Here is a 14,304-nt window from a genome sequence, read left to right as displayed (position 1 = left end):
GGGGAACAACTATCAATGATCTCTTTGACCTCACTTGATCCTAACACAAAAAATAATCTACCAAAGCTTTGGCACCTTGAGGGAATAAGTATCAAACATTTGCCATATTTTGCAATTAATGTTTATTCTTGCAAGTAGCTTCTTTAATTTCAGTGCAAATAAGCTAAGAAGCCAATTTCCACAAGTCTCCCAGGCATTAGGGAAGTGACCAGTCTCTTTAAAAGTACATCGAGTCTCTGCAGGAGAGATGGGGCTGAAGATGGCTAGATGTCACAGTATTCCTTAGGCTTCCCGATACATAATCAGTGTTGATAGGCACCTGCGGAATTTTTTTTTTAGTTAATAGACGTTATATTTTAGAGGAGTTTTAGGTGGACAGCATGGAGTTTTTAAAGCAATATTTTTCAGCCTTATCTGACCCATGCTTCACTTTCGTAAGCATGAAAATTGCCCAGCCTCCTTTAATAATATTTTAAACTCAAAATAAGTTAACTGTCATGATTAAAAAACCAAAAAACAATGGGACAGACCAATTATATTTTTAAACTAGTGTTTCTTCTCCCTGTTACTGTTTTCAAGGCGGGGAAGCCTTTCAGATTAGCTGGCACAATGGGACTTCCAGTTGAGGGTCCTCTGTGCCATTCTAGAGAGATAAGAAGCCACCTGCCTACCAATATCAAGTTTAAAAAACTATTTGATCTTGAAGTTATTTGCTCTGGACTGAACAGTAGGTTAGTAAACATTAACACTGTCAGACGCCTAGATTCAGATCCTGAAAGATCACTTTTTAGTTTAACCTAAATGAGCTTTTGGATTTTTATTCATTTCTTAAAAGATGTCCCATTTCAGAACTGTTAGCCGTCCCTGTTAACAAGTGACAGAGATTTTAAATAATCACAGATATCCTACACACAGAAGGTGGCACCATATGCTTGGAAACGGGTGGAATCCCTGAGAGTGTAAATGTCTGCACACACGCCGTCACTTGCACGAGATTCTAAAAATCAGCTTTGAAAGGGAAAGGGCCGATTTGCTAATAGGTCATTTCTGCACAAAGTAGTTTTTGCTTAGGGTCCATGATAAAAAAAAAGAGGGGCCTGTACTTGGAAGTGTGCAAGGAAAACCGGTTTCCCTCTCATCAGAGGTGCCCTGGACGGGCTCCCCAGGTTTAGAAGTGTCCAAAAAGAGTAAATTATTCCATTCCAGTTGCTTTTGATTTATAAGAAGATGGTAGCTTGTCTACTTACTTGTTTGTTTTATGTAAGACTTTAGTTCTTGCCTGAACTGGCTTATTTTTAAAACTTGTAAAATTTGACTAACCCTATTCCTAGATTTGTTACTTTTAAATATGTTACACAGAAAAGATGTGCTGTATTAGTTGATGGCATTCCTGTTTTTTTTCTTTTTTTGGTGGTGGGAAGGAGTATGCATAAATGTACAGTATTACTTAATTTGTGCCTCAACAGTTGGATGCGTGAGTGGATTCTTTAATTCAAGAATCTGAAACCAGGTTCCCAAATATCCTTGTGATCTTCAGGTTTAGAGATATGCTTTTCCCCACGTGGCTTCAGTCCTTTTTCACAAGCTGGGATTCCCTGGAGTCTGCATCCCCCATCCACCTACCATGGCTTTCAATGTCTGAGCACTGTTGAGAAAGGCTTGGTGGTGTCAGGACGAGGTTCCATCAAAGGCCTTGCACCAGACGCATTGGATTCCGATTCAGCTAATAGCTCATGATTGCCAGCTGTATTCTAGACAGGCACGTGCACATTTTTAATTTACTTAATTTGGAAAAACTGGCAATGCCTTAAAGTCAACTTTGTTTTTCTTTTGTGAGAGTTCTCTGTACCTAAAACACTTTCAAGTTGCACTTCCTAGATAAAAATCAGGAGGCTTTTCCCCTCACCCTAGCCTTAATTCTGGAAAACATTGATTCTGAAATGCCCTACTTCTGAAAACTCCTCCTGTCTTCCCCTGGAGGAGATGCTGACTGCCAAGCTGCCCTAAGACCTCTCCTCAGCCAGGTTTTCCAAGTTGTATTTTATTCCAAGGGACCACCTGCAGCTCCTGATCCCTGAGGGCAGGGAAAGCCCCGGATTAGTTTCCCAGGCCTTGAGCGGGGGAGGGGTAGCACTGCTCCAGGGTCCCTGGCTGGTTGTGCCACCTGCTTGTTTGCACGTGGCAAAGAGAAAGCTGCAGAATAAAGGCCTCTATTTTATATTGACTGGGATTTTCTTCACCAAAGTCATGTTGAGTGGCTCCCCAAAGATCTAGGGAGATTCTTGGTGACAAGACATTTTAATAGACTCCAAAGGCAAATTAAGTTTTATCACAAAGTTTGTGAAGTCCTTGCTTAAAGGGAAGAATAAAAAGATCCCGTGTGTTTCTAGCCAACCCTGCCTGCTTACCTGTTTGGGGGATTTAGAGCTGGTTATCTTGATGTTAAACATTCTGCTTCTCCAGCTACTCTAAGGGAGTACCTAAGAAAAGTTTACATCCCAACTGGGCTTCTGATTTTGTTTGTTTGCATCTGTGGGATCGATAATGAAGCCTCATTAAAGAAGCACTTTGTCTTCATAGAAAGTTGTATGTGGAACATCTGTGTGAAAATTTGGATTTGTTTGCTAAATGCAGCAAATTGAATTCCTTAGCCAGTGTGGGAAGGAAAGAGGCAATTTAGGAAAAATCCATTTATCTTTTAATATGTGAATGGATGTGGCTGAGCTCCCAGACTGGAAGCAGGAAGAGATGGTGCCCTAGGCCTGTGTTTCATGCTTTTAGTACTAGATTGGACCGTAAGAGTTCAGTTCCACTTGCATTCCTTTTAAGATGAAAACTGATTAAACAGCTACTTATTCATTCAGCCTAAATACCTATTTCATGCTTCATTCAGCAAGTAAGAAAAGACAGAATGAATTAGGAATATACTCAAAGGAAAAGGGACTTCTGTCTTTTTAAGCAAGAGAAAAAAATAATAGATACCCAAACCACCATTTGTTTGCTTATGGATTTATATTTTATGACATATTCAAGTAGATATTTTTAATAACTCATATAATCCATATTTATTGTAGAAGAATTGGAAAATAAAGATAAACCAAAAGAAATTTTTTAAAAAATTCTTCACCACTCTTCCCCACAAGATAATCACTGTTAACATTTTAGTAAAAATCTTCAGGGTTTTTTCCTTCTGTGTATATCTAGAGACATATGCATAGGAGTGTGTTGACTTTTTAAAGCAAGTGTAAAACCCATGGCTAATTGTCCAAATTCAGCCAGCTGCCACCAAAAAGCCAAGGAAGTGGTCGTACAGTATGGGAGGGGGGCGCGGGGTAACTGCTCTTGAACTGTGATATGTGTGTGTCTGTGCAAGCATGTTAAGCATTTCTCTGTCTTGTGTTCATTCACAGCTGTGATTAGTGCCCATCCCATCCATTCCCTCGATAACCCTCACCATCATTTCCACTCCAGCAGCCTCGCTTCTCCAGCTCGCAGTCATCTCTACCACCCGGGCAGCTCATGGCCCATTGGCACATCCATGTCCCTTTCAGACAGGGCCAGTTCCACAGGTGAGAGATGAGGATGGAGCCCCAGGCGGAAAGCATTCCGAAAAGCATCGGCAGGCTGCAATGGGGAGGACTTGCCCTGCTTAGAACGATTTGGAATTTTTTTTCAGTGTTATTTGTTTATCATAACGTTTCTGTTACTGACTCAAATTTGTTTCTATAAAATTCACTCCATTTTTTTCCCCCTAAGTTTTAAGTGCTTAGGGCAAGGTGTTGTTTTGGTAAAAACGTAACTCTAATCACATAACCATGTCTTGTTTCCTCACCTTGCATCTTAATTCTGTCATATTTTCAGTTTGTTTATTTTTTTAATCCTCCAGTTTGAAAGGAAAATGTAATCTGGGTGATTTTCAGACACTAGATGTTGCCTTTGCCTAATGTTGGGAAGGTTCTTAGGGCAGCTATAAGGTAGTTCTAATGTTGGGTCTTAATTACTTACTTCTGCCATGTTCCAAAGTAAGAGCAACACCTGGGACAGCAGGGCCAGTGGCCATGTTGAGTTTATGCATATTGTAAACCTCAGATTGCCTAGTGGATTACTGAAATTAGAAAGGGCTCACAGGCATAGATCATCTCTAAAAATAGATAGGAAATTAGCCTAACAATCTGCAGTGTATTTAAAGATACACATTGCCAGACTAACATGCCCCAGTTTGGAAATCTTAAGAAACAGCTTTATCAAAACAGTTTTAAGGAAGAAAAAGTGAAGGTGAGAGGACAGCAAATGGAATAAATACTGTTCCTCATTAATTGAAAATTAATTTCCATCTTCTCAGTTTTAAGGTGCAAAAAAAAAAACCACTTCTCATCTATACAATGTACTCTTTTTCCATCATTTGAAACTTGTCTTTTAATATTTACATATGTTACTAGTAGAGCTAAGTTTTGGTAGTTCTGGAAAATAGGGAATTTCAAGTGAATTCCATTTTAAAAGAACCTCAAAACTTCATGCTAGAAGCTTGGGTTGCCAGTAACATCCCTTCCTCCTTTACGTTTTGATCAATTATAAACATACCCAAAGCATCAAATGGAGGTCAAAGCTTATTAAGAGATGCCTGATAACTCTGAAAGTTATCTACTCCCAAACCTTTACTTGGTTTGGAGAATGCTGCTTGAACTCATGTCTAAAATTGGCCTCTCCCTCCCTCCAAATCCAGGTGTGGGGTCCTGCCTTTAGGGAAAGACAGTCTACAGGAGGCTATGGAGAACCAAAGGCTGCCTCACAGACATAATCTCAGATAGAACAGACAAGAAAGCAGCCCGCCTAACCTGCTCTTAGAAAGTGGTTTTTGTGTCCTGACTCTGTTTCTCCATTTTTAATGCAGAAAGACCTCACCCGCTGGGATATGGGCCTACCTAAGTGCATGGCAGGGTCTTCCCAGTCAGATCAGCCCCCTCCTCCTCCCTCTTGGACAAGGAGGGGGTTGAAGGTTTGGCAAGAAGCATAGGGCTCCCGCCCACCCCTCGTCCAAGTGGTCCAGTGTTGATAAAAGCTTGGTTCTGTATGAATTCAGGCAGAAAGCAAAAAGAGGAAAAGTAACTATTTGTACCACTAAAAGGTTCCTTGTTTTAATGACCAGAGGAGATAAAAGAAGGTAAAACTTGTAATGGAGCCACTGAAGATGGATTTGAAATGTAGAGCAGGTAGGTATCTAGAAGTGATCAAAGTTCTCCTCCTGTTGCGTTTTCCTGTGTTTCTAGAGCCCAGTGTTACCACAGACCTGTAGATGTGGGCTTGGCATGACTAGACCTTGTCCAGGGCCGTCTTTGCTCTAGAGGGCATTGGCTGTGTCTTTTCCTTGGACGTTTACTATGTCACTACCACCTGATGCAGAAAGCTTGCTTTCCACTTGCCCAAGCGCTCGGCCACTGCTCACTTTGTGTGTCTTAGACAACTCTGAGAGGTCAGTCAGGAAGTAGGTCCCTCACCAAAGCAGAAGTTTTAGTTACAGCATAGTTTCCCTCGTGGGCCAGAGGTGTTGCACAATTTCAGGGCACACCCTTCACAGAGAATACAGTGTGCTGGTGCCCTCTGGAGTTGCTCCACACTCTGATTCATGTAGGCAACGCTCTTTTCCTTTTTCACGTCTCCCACCATCTCTGGCCCTCAGAAGCGTATGCATCAAATTAAGGCAGTTGAGGCATCCAAGGTAGGCCTGTGTGCCCAGAGCTGACCTAACATATCTGCCAGTACAATCTGACATGGTCCAGGCTAGAGCCTGCTCTCTCTCTCCTCATCCTTGTTACCCTCGCTAACCAGCTTCCACCCGGCCCAGGATCACACAGGGTGGGACCAGCAGCTCCCCAGGTGTGGCGATAGCTGACCTGAGCAAGCGTAAGAAGTGGGATCCTCAGCGCACCCTGGAAAGGACGAGAAGTGACCTAGGCCTGGGAGGGTTATCACAGCCAGGCTCTCAACACTTGGGGAGGGTGTATGAGTCCCTCATTGCTGGGACCCAAGGCCTTTAAGTTAGGGGAGTAGCACTCATGACTGCCATGGCCCATCTCCTGAGAGCCCAAGGGAACAGATTCATTGCTATCTCAGCAACAAAGGCAGGGAAAGGTTGGATTTCTGCAGGTTGCTCATGCATTACTGCTTAAAAGCATTTATTTTCCTTGATAAGGTTGAGGACTCTAGGAATCAAGGGAGGCCCTCCTTCAGGCTACCTGGTGCAGCCTATGGCCCTGAGCTGGTATCCTCCAGACCCCTCCTCAGGGTGGGGATGGTGATCTGCACCAGCTCACACTGTTTGAAAGGTCTTCCTCATATGGTGTCCCTGGGACTTGGTGCTGCTTCTGCCCCTGCAGAGTCGGGGGACGGGTGGTATTGGGCATGGAAGAGCAGTGTGATGTGTAGTGGCTGGAGCATGGACCTGGGACTCGGGCAGGGATTCGGAATCCTGCCCCATCGGTTCTGTGTCCTTGGGCCGTGCTTAACCTCCCAGTGTCTAATGAGTTACGAGGAGGATTGAATGAGCCAATGAGTATAAAGCACTTAGCATGGTGCCTGGCTCAGAGTAAGCACTCAGGTAATTTACGAAGAAAAGAACCTTATCAATTACTCAAACCCTGTGTCTGCCACTTTACATACATTTTCTTAATTAATCCTCGGTGAATTATGTGTTATTCTCCCTATTTTTATAGGTGAAGAAACAGATTCAGAGATTTGGTGACTGCCAAGTTCGCTCAGCTCGTATGTAGAGGTTAGGGTTCAGGTCTATCTGACTCCAAAGCCAGTGCTTTTCCTACCCCCCATGCTGCCTTCCAGAACAACTCTGACCCCTCTTCACATATTTTGAGATGTTTGTCATGTTCTTCTTGAGTTTTCCCCTTCTCCAGGCTTTTTCTTTCTCTGGACCCCCAAATACCTCATGGCATGATCTTAAAGCCATTTACAGACCTCTGGACTGTTTGGTTGTCCAGGTCTCACTTGAGCTGTGGGGCTGTTGCTCTGGGGAGGGTGTGCACAGTAGCCAGAGAGCGTGCAGGGCCTGTGGCACTGCCTCTCCTGCAGTGACCACCAGGCCTCGCAGGCAGAGCTGGTCCTTGTCAGGTACCCAGCCAGTCTTGGTGGTAAGACATGTTGTCTGTGAAAGGCTAGTCTCTGAGACTGTCAATCAATGAGTGAAATTTTCAGTTTTCTTTTCTTCTTCCTTTTTATTTATTTATTTGTTTGTTTGTTTATTTATTTACGGTTGCGTTGGGTCTTGGTTGCTACATGCGGGCTTTCTCTAGTTGTGGCGCGCGGGAGGTACTCTTCACTGCGGTGTGTGGGCTTCTCATTGCGGTGGCTTCTCTTGTTGCAGAGCACGGGCTCTAGGCACATGGGCTCAGTAGTTGTGGCTCGCGGACTCTAGAGCACAGGCTCAGTAGTTGTGGTGCACGGGCTTAGTTGCTCCGTGGCATGTGGGATCTTCCCAGACCAGGGCTCGAACCCGTGTCCCCTGCATTGGCAGGCGGATTCTTAACCACTGTGCCACCAGGGAAGTGCCTTCTTTTCTTCTTATTTACATCTTAATAGACAACATCTCAGGAACCTTGATATGTGCTCCATAGTGAGTACTGAGAAGAACTTTAAATCTATAAAATTGTGACCACTTGGTTGTGTAGGTGAAACAAATCCAGCATCTGGTTGACAAAATTGTTGGGGACTCTTAGATTAGACTGTTCTTACTTAGCCTTGACAGTGGTGCTAATTCATGTTCCCTTGGACTAGCATTGATCCTAAGTGCTTATTGAGCTGGTTTCAGGAGCCCTTAGAGGTAGCCAGAACCCTGGAATGTGCATATGTTCAATGGTAAAATAAATGCTAACATTTGGACTTTCCTGCTGTAGAATCTGTTCGAAACACCCCCAGCACTGACACCATGCCAGCCTCCTCGTCTCAAACATGCTGTACTGATCACCAGGATCCTGAAGGTGCTACCAGCTCCTCTTACTTGGCCAGCTCCCAAGAGGAAGATTCAGGCCAGAGTCTTCCTACAGCCCACGTGCGCCCTTCCCACCCACTGAAGAGCTTTGCTGTGCCAGCAATCCCTCCCCCAGGTCCTCCCACCTATGATCCAGCGTTGCCAAGCACACCATTACTATCCCAGCAAGGTGAGTGGGGACAGCAGCACCACTGGAGGGGCCCTTTGGCTCTGGCTTATGGCGCAAGTCACCTCTTCTTTGCAGAGTAACAAAGCAAATGTCCTCCAAGCTTATCCCTGCAATTTAATGTCGCAGGGTGCATTGCCCCTCGCAGGGAGTATAAGGGCTCCTCCTTTGGGAACATATATAAACCAGAGAATAATTTGGCGGGGAGCAAGGGCTGACTTTCTGAATTGCATTTTGGGTGCAGAGTCCTTGGTGGTAAAAGCCAGTGGCATGGGTATGAACAACAGATCTGGTCTGCCCAGCCTCCTCCCAGAGTTGCCTCACTCCATAGGGTTCCTGCCAGCTGGAGAAGGGTCAGGGAGGCCAAGACTTGGAAACAAGGAAGAACCTTAGGGTGGAGGAATAACCCTGCAGAAGGAAAGTTAACTCCTCGAGTTCACGCAGCTCAACAAAAGCCCTCTCACCTCAAAGGCGTGCTTTCTGCCTCCTCTTTCACATTTTTCTCTATTATGATGGTTTGTTTCAGAACAAATCACTGATTTTCAAGCTTTCTGGTCTCAGGACGCTTTTTAACTCTTACAAGCTGTTGAAGCTGCACAAGAGCTTTTCTTCACATGGGTTGTACCTATCATTATTTACTATATTAGAAATCAAAACAGATTTTAAAACTATTCATTTAAAAATAGCAGTAAATCTATCATGTTAAGATAAATAGCATACTTTTCATGAAAAATATTTCAAAATAAAAAGATAGAGAAGAGTAGCATTGTCTTATATTTTTGCAGATCTCTTTAATGTCTGGCTTAATAGAAGACAGCTGGATTCTCACACCTGCTTCCGCATTTAATCTGTTGCAATATGTTGTTTTGGTTGAAGAAAATCTGGCCTCACAGATATGTAGTTGGAAAAGGGAAGATTATTTTTTATCACCTTTTCAGACAACTGTGGAATATTCTTTTTTGATACTACAGCAAAACTCAACAAGTTGTAGTTTCTTACAGGTTTGTTTGTAACGTGGAATCAGAAACCATATAATTACTTGTACTCTGTTCCAATAAATCCATATATCTTGTACTTTGAATGCGTGGTACTGAACATCACATATTGGTCTTTGGAAAGTAATGGTTCACTAAGTTATACAGATCCTCCGAATTTTGATACATTTTGTTAAACAGTATCTAAAAATACATTCATTAATATCACCAACGTCTGTAAGTATTGGGACACTCTCAAGCTCATGGTGGCAGATACAAGTTTTTCAAAATTCTGATTTTTCACTTTAAACTTAAATTTTATCATTGAAAATAAATACTGTCCATTGTTTTCCCTGAAGTGACTGACTTCATTCACTTTCTAGAAAATATCTGCCAAATGCTCAAGTCTGAATAACCGGTTTGTGTGTCAGTCTTTCTCTGAACTAACATTGATGTTTCGTGAAGAAAGCAACAGTTCAGCTCACAACTCAATTACAAGTGCCTTTATTGAGGACAGCTATTATGCTTTGGTGTACAGCAGAAGTATTTTACCCATATTTTCATTTTAGAATATTTAAAAGATGTGTAATCAAGGTTGAGATTTCATAACATAATTTTTGCTACTTCATTAACGATGATCTTAAACTGGCTCTTTTTAAACTTGCAAGTATGCATGTCCATGAATAACTTTACAGTTCGGTGCCACTGCCTTAATTTGTGCTAAGGCTCCAGCAGTTTTACCCACTGTTGCTTTTGTACCATTGGTGGAAGGGCAAAAACTGTCTTGGCATTATTATGAAAAGAGGTTTGACCTCCCAGATATCCTGCCAGGGGCCCTTGGGCCACCACACTTTGAGAGCAACTGGACTAGGAGATGAGCTTTCTAAAGCCAAATGGAACATTTGGCCTCTTGGATGCCCTGCTTTCTCCCTCCTGCCATCTTGTTCCAGTGCCTTTTCAGAGCAGGATCCCTGCCCTGGGACTGGGAGCGTCCCTCACCCTTAGCAACATTTGGACCTTGGGTACCTTTGTGAGGTCTAGGGGAGCAGGCTCAGCCACACACCTGATGGTGCCCTTTCCCCCTCAGCTCTAAATCATCACATTCACTCGGTGAAGACGGCCTCCATCGGGACTTTAGGAAGGAGCCGGCCTCCTATGCCAGTGGTGGTTCCCAGTGCCCCTGAAGTGCAGGAGACCACAAGGATGCTGGAAGACTCCGAGAGTGTGAGTTCCCAGGGCCACCAGCCCCACCAGGATGACTAGGTGCATGTCCCAAGGCCTGAGAGTGCACTGGGCACGCTGATACTCTGTGCTGGCCCAGAAGTGTGAGGCAGAGTCGCTCAGTCACTCATCAGGCAAGCACTGAGCAGCTCCTGTGAGCTGGGGCTGTGCTGAGGGTTTGATCTGCTTGGATTAGCTTGTCACACCAGCCCACCCATCTGCCTTCCTTTTAACTGTGTCCTGTCTCTCTGGTCCTCTTGTCTTGGTTTGAACCATCCACGTGTTCTTTTTCCCCTTAGTCCCCCTTCATGACCTTTCCTGAGCAGGATGCTGGAGAGGAAAGTGCCTGAATGGTTGCTCTCAAAACAAAAACCAACAGGGTCTCTCCTTGATCTTTCACTCCCACACTCCAATAAGTATGTTCTGCCTCTGCATTTCCAGGTACAGGACTCTCTTAGGAGGAGAGCTTGGGGCCCAGAGGTACAGGGGACATACTAACTGTGTTGGATCCAACAGAGATTAGAAGGGACGAGTGGCAGGGCCTCTGGCCTGTGAGGTCCTCGTGACCCTGGCAGTGTGGGTTGGAGGAAAGGTATTCTGCAGTGGAAAGAAATGGTGGTTGCTGGCTTGGGCACATCCTGCAACCTCTGATGCTGCCGGGCCAGCAGGTGCTTGGGTGGTCCAGTCTCTCAGGCAGTTTTGTCACTGACCACTTGACGCTTTGACGTCTCTCTGTGGGCCCTCCTTCTGGACGGCTGCTTGGACTGTGCCTGGTAACAGTGTTCTCTTTTCTGTAGAGCTATGAACCAGATGAGCTGACCAAAGAGATGGCCCACCTGGAAGGACTGATGAAGGACCTGAACGCCATCACGACAGCATGATGACCTGGACCGGGACGTGACTCCGGACCTGAGTCTAGAAGTCTTGGGACTTAGCCTTGAAAACAAGGAGTTGTACAGAGCACGAGAGGACAGCACTTGAAAACACAGAGTGAGCAGGCCGCCCAGCCAGCACCCCCGCGTGGGGCCAGCTCCAGGCCTGGCCGCCTGCCTTCTCCTGGTCGGCCTAGAAGACGCCATGTCAAGGCAGCTTCCCTTTGCCTGCCGATACCCTGCAGGACTGGGCACCATGGGCCAAAATTTTGTGTCCAGGGAAGAGGCAAGAAGTGCAACCTCTGTTTCACTTTGTGGTCAGGCTGTGTCTTCATGCTGCGACGGCATCGCCTTTATGGAGTGTAGACGTTGGCATTTATGTACAATTTTATTTGTGTCCTATTTTATTTTACCTTCAAAAGAAAAACACTATCAACAACCAAGGAAGTCTGTGGTGTTCTCCACAAGTGGTTGACATTTGACTACTTGTTTGAATTATGTATGGAAAGTCATTGACAGTGTGGGTTGTTCCAGGGGTTGGCTTGTTTTGTGTTTTTGTTTTTATTTTTGATTCTGAGTCATTGCATCCTCTACCAGCTGTTAATCCATCACTTTGAGGGGGGGGGAGGAAATGTTGCATTGCTGTTTGTAAGCTTTTTTATTTTTTTTATTATAATTATTAAAGGCCTGACTTTCTCCTCTCATCACTGTGAGATTACAGATCTATCTGAATGAAATGTAACATTGAAAAGACTTGTTTGTTGCTTTCTGTGCAGTTGCAGTATTGGGGTGGTGGGGGCTGGGGGGGTTGGGAACTGGAAATTGAGGGGCTGCTGAGGTCCTGTGAATGTTTCAGTCATTGTACTTTCTTCCAGAAGCCTGCAGAGAATGGAAGCATCTTCTTCATTGTCCTGGCATGTCCATCTCTATTGTCACTAAGTTGCAACTGGAGTTTCATTTGGATCTAGTTAAAAATTTCTTCTGTGCAATAGGTGGGTTCGAGGATGTAGCCGCCCTGGTGTCTTGGTCATATCCTGATAAGAATGTCCACGCTGAGGAGTCAGGCGCTGTATTGCAGGAGTGATGCAGGACAGGGCACGAGCCTGGCCGACTTCCTGGGAAATCGGAGAAGAGGATAGAGACCCTTTCCTGCTGTTACCGTGTGTTCCCTTCGGGGAAGTCGGAGGTTAAGGAGGGAGCTTTGTTCCCATGTAGGACTCCTTGCTTCTCCCTAGTTCCTGTCCTCAGCCAGTCCAGCTCTCACTTCCACGCCTCAGAGCCCCGTGGGGAAGGCGTTAGCAAGAATGAAGCAGGCAGGGGGTGCAGCACCAGTGAGGCTCCCCACTTCTTTCTGAACATTGTTCTGTACGTAGCAGGGGACGGGGACAGCGGCCTCCCCAGCTCCCACACACCATCCCAGCAGCTCAGCTAAGCCCCTGATTTGAACAGGGCAGCAGGAGGTCTCTGAGGTGTGCTGAGAGGCTGGCCACACAAGAAGCCTTTGCCTTTGCAGGAGGTTCTTGTGTACTTTTTCTTAAAAATGTAAGGAGCTGAGATTTTTTTTTTTTTGGTTTAATATTAAGAATCTATTAAGAAAAAATACAGGACTGACCCTCAAGCATCTTCCCCTACTCCCCAACAAATCCCCAGAAGAGAGTGTGGAAGGCAGTGCAGAAGGCAGATCGAGCTTTGGTTCTGTAGCCAAGAAGAGGTCAGCTGCTGAGAACACCAGTGGGCGCTCGGACCCACCTGCCCCGGGGCCTGTGCTCTGCCCTGGCCACACAGGCGCCCCACTTGCCTTTGTACCTTGGTTATTTACCCTATTTAGGTCTTATCACACATTTGCTTTTCTAGAAGATGAACTCTCTTTCTTAACTGGGGGCAATGAAAAGTGCAATGCTGGAACTCCTGTTGCCCTGCTAGCTGGTCACGGAGGATAGTGCCAGGCCGGATTCTGGAAACCCAGTGCACTTAAACTGATCCTGAAAAGAGCACTCAGAGCACTCTGGACACCAGGAGGGCTAGATTCCCCAGAAACTGTCTTACCTTTTGCCCAAAGAAACGTGCTCGGTATTCGGGGCATCCCCTCCCATGAACCCTGATACTTCGGTTACCTCAGGGCCTTGGCACCTGGATACTGCCACAGAACTGGGGTGGGGGGAGGGGCCTATTTTTAAATAACTGTTCAAAGTTGGGGGATTTTTTTAAATTAAGAAAAAGGAAAGTTATTCTGTATTGCACCTTTTCACAGTTTAATACATTTTCTTACATTTTCCTGTGATTTTTGAAATTAAACCATTGTGTGTCTTGTAATGTCCTAGTAGAGCTGCTGACCAGCAGCTTCCTTCAGGAGGATTTGGAGCAAATGTGTCTGTTGCCTTGTCACCTGCTGGAAAGGGACCTGGAGGGCTGCTGGGGACTAGTTTCTGTACACACTTGTTTGGCCTTTTCTGTAGTTGATGCTGTAAACTCTATGGCTTTTTGAAAAACAATTTCATGTTTTTATTTAGTATTGGAAATCCAATACACTTTTTTTAATCCAATCAAACTCTGGTCTGGACAAAGTGTTATTTTCCTTTTTCCCTAGGAAAACAGAACTTCGGGGTCCCGTTTCCCATCCTCAAGTGGACTTCACCATTGCCCTCGTCACTGTAAAGGCAGGAGTTCGGAGGGGCGCCCAGGGCGCTGTAGCGGGTGAGCCAGGCGGTGATCTGGGTGTCCTCCAGCCCCAAAGACGAGCCCTGCCCCTGTCCCCACCCCTATGACCATTGCTCCCCTGCAGGGACTGAGAGCCCGAAGGATCAAAGATGACACCTGTCAGAAAGAGCCAGGTGCGTCCCCCCCCCCCCCACCCAGGCAGAAAAGCGCAGCCGTTCCTGAATGGTGTGCAGGCCGCGTCCCTGCTGTGGCAGCGTCCTGCGCAGCAGCTCGTCCTGTTGGCGCACAGCCTGGGACCCACGCTAGGCCCGGGCCTCCCCGCCCCCGCCTCGCACAGGTGTGTGATGCCTAGAGCGGGTGTCTGCAAGGAGCCCCACCTTTCCCAGACTGTTTCAACTTGTGACTGTGTTCACTGTG

At 45.6% G+C, this 14,304-nt stretch overlaps 1 protein-coding gene across 7 annotated transcripts in view; it reads left to right on the top strand.

The window, feature by feature from the left end:
* The window catches only part of NEO1 (neogenin 1), a 248,202-nt gene extending 234,426 nt beyond the window's left edge, over window positions 1–13,776 (top strand). For 4 of the 7 annotated variants that reach the window (XM_057543239.1, XM_057543240.1, XM_057543238.1 and 1 more), the window contains 4 exons: window positions 3,411–3,569; window positions 7,902–8,165; window positions 10,224–10,360; window positions 11,155–13,776. In XM_057543239.1, the coding sequence (XP_057399222.1) occupies window positions 3,411–3,569; window positions 7,902–8,165; window positions 10,224–10,360; window positions 11,155–11,238 (644 nt within the window). In that variant the 3' untranslated portion in view covers window positions 11,239–13,776. The remainder of the gene's footprint in view (window positions 1–3,410; window positions 3,570–7,901; window positions 8,166–10,223; window positions 10,361–11,154) is intronic. The other 3 variants (XM_057543244.1, XM_057543243.1, XM_057543242.1) reach the window with 1 other exon arrangement.
* The last annotated feature ends 528 nt before the right edge of the window (window positions 13,777–14,304 follow it).

The sequence above is a fragment of the Balaenoptera acutorostrata genome, chromosome 3 (assembly GCF_949987535.1).
Source record: "Balaenoptera acutorostrata chromosome 3, mBalAcu1.1, whole genome shotgun sequence".
NCBI lineage: Eukaryota > Metazoa > Chordata > Mammalia > Artiodactyla > Balaenopteridae > Balaenoptera > Balaenoptera acutorostrata.
This window is presented reverse-complemented; position numbering and strand designations above follow the sequence as displayed.